Source organism: Theropithecus gelada, chromosome 2 (assembly GCF_003255815.1).
Source record: "Theropithecus gelada isolate Dixy chromosome 2, Tgel_1.0, whole genome shotgun sequence".
Classification (NCBI taxonomy): Eukaryota; Metazoa; Chordata; class Mammalia; order Primates; family Cercopithecidae; genus Theropithecus; species Theropithecus gelada.
Genome location: NC_037669.1, coordinates 91,614,336 through 91,621,110, shown reverse-complemented (window position 1 = coordinate 91,621,110; position 6,775 = coordinate 91,614,336). Strand labels below are relative to the sequence as shown.

The following is a 6,775-nucleotide window of genomic DNA, read 5'->3' as shown; positions in this document are numbered from 1 at the left end:
AAACAAAATGCCAGGCATGGTGGCGCATGCGTGTAATCCCAGCTACTCAGGAGGCTGAGGCAGGAGAATCACTTGAACCCAGGAGGCAGAGGTTGCGGTGAGCCGAGATCGTGCCATTGCATTCCAACCTGAGCAACAAGAGCGAAACTCCGTCTCAAAAAAAAAAAAAAAAAAAAAAAAGAACTATGTTTCTGGATGCATCTGTATGTCTGGGCCAGGATGCATGTGTCTGCACGTGTGCCTCATGTGTTGCTAGAGATCTTGGCTATGTAGGTGTGCTGGCGTTTCTTGGCAGGTTTCGCCACAGTTGCCCTGGACACACTCACGTTTTTTCCATTCAGGCCAGGTTTGCCATCCTCGCCTGGCTTTCCCTGTGGGAACAGATCACTGGTCAGATGTCAGGGATCAGGTGAGGGTAGTAAGGGGGAAAATAGGGTAACATGAAAGTCTGGACTCACCGGTAATCCAGGGGAACCAGAGGGGCCAGGGGGGCCCTGTTCTCCACGGAGGCCTGGAAGCCCCTGGAAAAAGTATTTGTTAAGATTTATAGGGCCTCTGAGATATTCCTTGGGGCATACCCCATGGACTAAGAGGACCCCAATAAGATCTCCCTCCAGGGTACAGACCCCCAAGACTGGGAGGTCCCATTGAGATCCCTCAGGCACAGACCCCATGGATGGGGGGCCCCCTGCTGATACTCCCAAGGGAAGAACTCCCAGAACTTGGAGCGCCTATGAAGACTCCCAAGGCAAAGAAGGTCAGAAAGGGGGATTCTACTAAAACCTGTCTGCCAGGGACTGAGACCCCTCCCGAGGACTGAGACCCCCCCAAAGGCAAGGGTGAACCAACGCCCCCCACTCTCCTGATGCTGTGACTATGATGATCTGGTCGGAGCTTATGCAAACCCCTGAGTTCCCTCTGTCCCAGCATCTCCCCTCACTTACGTCTCTCCCTGGGTCCCCAGCTTTGCCTGCAGCACCCTGAGGACAGACTCAAAGTCAGTTCATCATGGTCATGGGGTCAGGGGCTCTAGTCCCTGTAAGCCTAAGGCCTGCATGGCAACAACGCACCCCACCCAGGCAGGGCTCTGGGAGAAGACAGAGACAACATGTCTAGCCCCAGAGCTCGTCAAGGCCAAGACCAACCAACGAGGCTGGGGTCTAGGGCCCTCATGTGAAGGGATAAGGGAAGGGGACAACCAGGCAGGACTACCTAGACTCACATTCAGCCCAGGGGGCCCGGAGGCTCCTGGTTTCCCATCCAGTCCGCTCCGGCCATCCAGCCCAGGGGGACCCCGGTCACCCTGTGGAAAATAGAGTGGTAAGAGGCCACCAAGGCCGAGGTGGATCTGATAACCCAGGCTCATGTCCTGAGAAACCTCCACACCCTCTCACCTTTTCTCCTGCTGGGCCTCGGACACCTGGGTCCCCCTGGAGGGAACAGGGTCAGATAAGAGGTGAGGGCAAGATGGGGACTCGGCAGACAGGGCAAAGTGCATCACTCACCTGTGGGCCTGGGGGCCCGCGAAGCCCATCTATGCCCTGAAGATAGGGGAGGAAGAAATCAGAGTGCGCCCTCCCACACCTGCACCCTCAGGACCAGCCATACTCACCCTATCCCCAGGGGCTCCAGGGAGGCCAGGGTCGCCCTTGGGCCCTCGAGGACCCTCTTGTCCGCGGTCCCCAGGCTCTCCCTGTGGCAGAGATAAGCTTGCTGAGGAACAGCCTTGAAGCTAAGCCATGCCCAAGGTAGAACCTGCCGGGAGGGGCACTGGGGTCTTTCTTACCCTCCACCCACAGACCCTAATACCTTCTCTCTTGCTCCAGGTCCTATGTCTACCTGTGGGGGGAATGGCCAGTGAGAAGAATGGCTCAACAAGGGGAAGAGTGGTTGGCGAGGGGATACAGGGTCTGTGAGGGGCTCCAGGGGTCTGTGGAGGTTTCAGAGGGGCAGCTGGGGGAAGTGGGAATTAGTGGAAGGAACGAGGGGACGTGACGTGGAGCCAAAGGGGCAAGTGAGGGCAATGACAGAGGACCAGACCCAGTGCAGCCCTTACCAGCCGTCCCGGGAGTCCTGGGGGACCCTGGGAAAGGAAATGATTATAGTCAACAGGAAGCCTCAGGTCCCAGGCCATGGCTCTGGTTTGCTCCAGGCTCAACTCTGCCCCCAAGTTCCCCGAAGTACCCCAATGCCAGCCCCCAGCAGGTATGGGTGGCCATCCATGCTTCCCACCTTGACCTCCAGACCCCTCGTGTGAAGGCACACTGGCAGCAGTGCCAGGGGACCCTCAATCCTTTCTGAGCCCAGGACACCAGCCCTACTCACCGGCTCCCCACGGTCACCCTTGGATCCAGATGGTCCAGGGCTGCCCTGCAGAAAGGCAGGGGTCAGGACCACTCAAGGTGGGCAGCAGTTTGGGGGAGCTTTGGAAGCACCATGGGGACTCATGGGAATGTTGGTAGGCTTCAGGTGGGCGTGATGCAGGGGTCACAGGAAGTAAAGATTGGGAGGGTTTAGCATTACGGGTTTGGGGATAGGATCAGGTGTTGGGAATTGACTGGTTGGAGGGTTAAGGTTGGGGTGAGGAGTCATAGATTGGGACTCACATTTTGTCCATCCGCTCCAGGATCTCCCTGGTTTCCCTTCTCACCCACAGGCCCCCGAACTCCAGGTGCCCCCTAAGAAGAGCAGCTGGCCTGAGACAGACCCTCCCAGTATTTTGCAGGTGCCCCTGTGACCCCCTACACTGCCTCAGGCTCCCCATCACTCCAAAATCCACATCAGAGGTTCCCATCACCCCATGCCTCCCTGCAGGGCCTCCCATCACCCTTTAGCCCCCCTCAGCCTTTCCTATCACCTTCATGCCCACCTCCCATCACCCCGTTACTTCTCTCTGCCAAGACTCACCCGAAGGCCACGCTCGCCTGCTTTTCCAGGCAAACCTGGGTCACCCTGGTGATAGAAAGAAAAGTCATACTGCACAGGGGAGTTAGGATCTAACTCACTCAGGCAGAGGGGACAGACAAGGGCCTGAGCAGCAGCTGGACAGGAGGCAAGGAGTGGATGGATGGTCTGGTGGAGCCCCAGCCCACTGGGATCCTAGTTCAAGGGTAAAGGATCAGAAACCACAGTGGGAAGAAGTCTCACCGGAGGACCCTCGTCACCTTTCTCTCCAACTTCACCCTGTGAAACATGAGTGTCAGCCCTGGTTTCAAGAACCCCATGATGCTGGCAACAGCCCTACTCCCTTACCCGCCGTGACTCCCCCGGCTCCAGCCTCTTACATCTCGTCCTCGGGGGCCAACAGGTCCTGGGGGGCCAGGCCGCCCAGGGTCTCCCTTCTCTCCAGGAGGCCCTGAGTCACCCTGTGGAGGAGGCAAGAGGGAGGTGATGCAGGATGCTCAAAGCAGGCAGTCCTCAAGGGGAGGGGATCCCGGAAGCCTTGAGGTTGCCCAGGGTCATGGGTACTCACTGGGGGTCCTGCTCTGCCAGTAAGGCCAATGGGACCCTGAAGGGAATAGAAGGGGGATAGGATTTAGTCAGGGTCCTACCACCTCATCTCCCTCTGTTACACTCCCCATTCTGACATTGATTCACCCGGTCTCCAGGGTCTCCCTTGGGGCCAGGGTCTCCAGGAAGAACCAAGCCAGGTGCGCCCTGTGGATGGAAGGATAAGAAGTCAGGAAGACAACCTCTACCAACCGCCCCCTAAACACTTCCCTTCACGGGCCAGGCGCAGTGGCTCACGCCTATAATCCCAGCACTTTGGGAGGCCGAGACAGGTGGATCACGAGGTCAGGAGATCGAGACCACAGTGAAACCCTGTCTCTACAAAAAATACAAAAAATTAGCCGGCCATGCTGGCGGGCGCCTGTACTCCCACCTACTTGGGAGGCTGAGGCAGGAGAATCATTTGAACCGGGGAGGCGGAGCTTGCAGTGAGCCGAGATCCCGCCACTGCACTCCAGCCTGGGCAACAGAGCGAGACTCTGTCTCAAAAAAAAAACAAAAAAAACCACTTCCCTTCACTTACCCGTTCCCCTTGGACTCCAGTAGCTCCTCTGGGCCCAGCAGGCCCCACATCTCCCTGGAGGTGACAAAGACCATCAGTGCTAGTCCCAGGCTCCAGTTAACCCCCTGACCTAGTAAGTCCTATGACCCTCAAGTGCCATACATAGGCCCTATGACCTAGACCTCAACTCTGTAGAAACCTCCCCTTGCCCCATACCAGGCTTACCTTTTCTCCTTTGGGTCCAGCAACAGCAGGTCCCTGAAAACAAACAGGACAGATACAGCTTGGCCCTGCCTTGGGGTTGTATGACCAGTCTTCATTGGAATGGAGGTCACATGGAATTCGAAGTCATACAGCTCAATCTCCACCCAGAAGTCACAGGGTCACCGCCGATAGCAGGGAAGGGGTTATACGAAATGGACTGACACAAAGAGCTCATGACCTGCATGGCGGTCATGGGGTCACAGGATCACAGCCAGGAGTCTGGAGGCAGGTTCTAGCAGGTGAGCCACAGAGCTCTGAGACTGCTCACGGGCCCAGCACTGTGGAATCACAGCCCAGATAGTGTTCTATAGGAGGATCACTGCTCAAGGGCTGTGCTGTGCTCAGAGCCCCATCCTCTCATCACTCACCACCACTGCAGGGTCCCCAGGACGACCAGGCTCCCCCTGTGGAGAGAGGATAGCAGCAGGGACAGGTCAGGGAGTCACCTTGGAGCCCCAAATCCCAGTGTCCCACCTGCCACACCCCTAGTACCAGATAGTACCACCCCCAGTCGAGGACCCACCTTCTCTCCTTGGCGGCCGGTGGGTCCTGGTGGCCCCTGAATGTAGAGAAAGTGGGAGTCCAGGAGGGGAAAGGAAAGGGGAGGGACACACAAAAGTCCCACTCGTGGTCCCACCACAGTCACAGACTCACTTCAGGACCCTCTGCTCCAGGACGTCCAGCAACCCCTGGCAGCCCCTGGAGGAAAGGAAGGGAAGAGCTGTGCAGGTGGGTGGGGATGGGGGATATGGGCAGGGCTAGAGGCTGGGGTGGGGGCTGGAGAGGGGTCAGGGAAGATTGGGATTTAGGTTGGCAGGGGTAGACTTGGCAGGAGGACAGAGACCAGGTCATTGAAAGTCAAGGTCAGTTCAGCAGGGTCAGAGATTTAAAGCCAGGTCCCTGGGGCTGATGGTTAGAGCCTGTATCAGCAGGGATAAGGGGTCATTGAGGAGGGGTGAGGAGCAGGGGCAGCGGGGGTCAAGGGCAAAAAGCCAAAACCAGAAAGGGCACAGCCAGGTCAGCTGGTATGAGCATTGCAGCCAGTGGGCTTACCCGGGATCCCGCTGGGCCTGGGGGTCCACGTTCGCCCTGATGGAACAGAAGAGGTCAGAGCTGAGTTGGGCCAGATCCTCCAGGGCCCTTGGAGCCCCCCAGGTTGCACTTACCTTCTCTCCAGCCTCACCCAGGGGCCCTGGAAAGCCCCGGTCACCCTGAAGACAGAGGGTGAGAGAACGACAGAGAGAGGGGGTTGGTGGCGGGCTTGAATGTCAAACCCCAGACAAGGGGTCTCAAACTCCAACCACCCCTCCAAAACCACAACCTCTGACCTGGAGGGAACTGTTATCTCCTGATCTTCCAGCCTCCCCTAACACCACGGGGAGCCCAGAGTAGCACCCCTCACACCTCAGTCCCCCAACTGGTACTCACTTTGGGGCCAATAGCTCCAGGAGGTCCCCGTGGGCCCTAGAAGGGATGAATTTGGGGGTTCAGAGATTTGCGTTTGGGCATGAGGATGGAGCAGTGGTTGATGATTGAGGTGGGGGCTGGAGCTGTGCCCACCACATTCAGAACCCCTGGCCCCTCCACTCACTTGCTCACCCGGAGACCCAGGTTGTCCTGGGAGGCCTGGAGCTCCATCCTCAGAGTCACCCTGAAGGAGAAACGCACGGGTGGGAAGACCGAAAGGAGGCCCTGCCCCTAGCACCCAGCCTCCCACCCCAGAACTGGGATATCATCAAGTCAGGCTTCCTACTTTTTCTCCTTTCTCTCCAGGGGGGCCAATGGGGCCTTGGGGTCCAGGGCTTCCGGGAAGACCCTAGGACGAAGTGAGTAAAAATGTGAGCGAAGAACTATGAAGCCCAGCACCCAACCACTGCCCCAGCAGAGACCCACAGCCCTGAGCAGGGCCCCTAGCAGAGCCTCTAGGCCCACTCACTGGCAGACCGGGCTCCCCGGGAGCAATGCCACCTTCACCTGGTCCAGGGGGACCCTGGGAGAGAACAGCAGGTCACGGAATGAACAGGGGAATCAGACTCCAAGCCACCCCCAGCACAACCTGTCCCTCACTTACCCGCTCCCCACGATCACCTTTGTCACCCTAGAAAACAGATGATGACCCCATGACCCTGGGCCACACCTCACTCCCAAAGATACTAGGAGGGATGAGGGTCATGGGGTCCAATTGGATTACAAGGATCTTGGGAGAACTGAGGCATCATGGTGAGGATGGGGGTGATCAGAGGGTCACAAGAGCCAGAGGAACTGGTAGGGGTTATGTGGGTTCAAATGGGGTCACCAGGTCTCTGCATCACATGGCACTCATGAGGTTGTCACCTTCATGGCTGTTCCAGGAAGCCCTGGGGGGCCACGGGGTCCTGGGTCCCCCAGTGGTCCACGAGGTCCAGGGGGGCCCTGATGGAGGAGACAAAGTATAAGGTGCAACCCCATAGACCCTCCTCTCACCCCCTCTTGTCAGTCCCCCCACTCCCCATCACTCGC

At 58.0% G+C, this 6,775-nt stretch overlaps 1 protein-coding gene across 1 annotated transcript in view; it reads right to left on the bottom strand.

The window, feature by feature from the left end:
* COL7A1 (collagen type VII alpha 1 chain) overlaps positions 1–6,775 on the bottom strand; it is a 32,104-nt gene that overhangs the window by 14,485 nt on the left and 10,844 nt on the right. The window contains exons 37-65 of the mRNA XM_025374181.1: positions 6,611–6,688; positions 6,348–6,374; positions 6,213–6,266; positions 6,030–6,092; positions 5,868–5,927; positions 5,705–5,740; positions 5,443–5,487; positions 5,330–5,365; positions 4,931–4,975; positions 4,800–4,835; positions 4,645–4,680; positions 4,238–4,270; positions 4,034–4,087; positions 3,598–3,657; positions 3,473–3,508; positions 3,285–3,365; positions 3,148–3,183; positions 2,908–2,952; positions 2,607–2,678; positions 2,326–2,370; positions 2,057–2,083; positions 1,810–1,839; positions 1,613–1,693; positions 1,506–1,541; positions 1,395–1,430; positions 1,223–1,303; positions 945–980; positions 459–521; positions 327–371 (exon numbers count right to left, since the gene is read on the bottom strand). Coding sequence (XP_025229966.1) covers positions 327–371; positions 459–521; positions 945–980; positions 1,223–1,303; positions 1,395–1,430; positions 1,506–1,541; positions 1,613–1,693; positions 1,810–1,839; positions 2,057–2,083; positions 2,326–2,370; positions 2,607–2,678; positions 2,908–2,952; positions 3,148–3,183; positions 3,285–3,365; positions 3,473–3,508; positions 3,598–3,657; positions 4,034–4,087; positions 4,238–4,270; positions 4,645–4,680; positions 4,800–4,835; positions 4,931–4,975; positions 5,330–5,365; positions 5,443–5,487; positions 5,705–5,740; positions 5,868–5,927; positions 6,030–6,092; positions 6,213–6,266; positions 6,348–6,374; positions 6,611–6,688 — 1,413 coding nt within the window. The remainder of the gene's footprint in view (positions 1–326; positions 372–458; positions 522–944; positions 981–1,222; positions 1,304–1,394; positions 1,431–1,505; positions 1,542–1,612; positions 1,694–1,809; positions 1,840–2,056; positions 2,084–2,325; positions 2,371–2,606; positions 2,679–2,907; positions 2,953–3,147; positions 3,184–3,284; positions 3,366–3,472; positions 3,509–3,597; positions 3,658–4,033; positions 4,088–4,237; positions 4,271–4,644; positions 4,681–4,799; positions 4,836–4,930; positions 4,976–5,329; positions 5,366–5,442; positions 5,488–5,704; positions 5,741–5,867; positions 5,928–6,029; positions 6,093–6,212; positions 6,267–6,347; positions 6,375–6,610; positions 6,689–6,775) is intronic.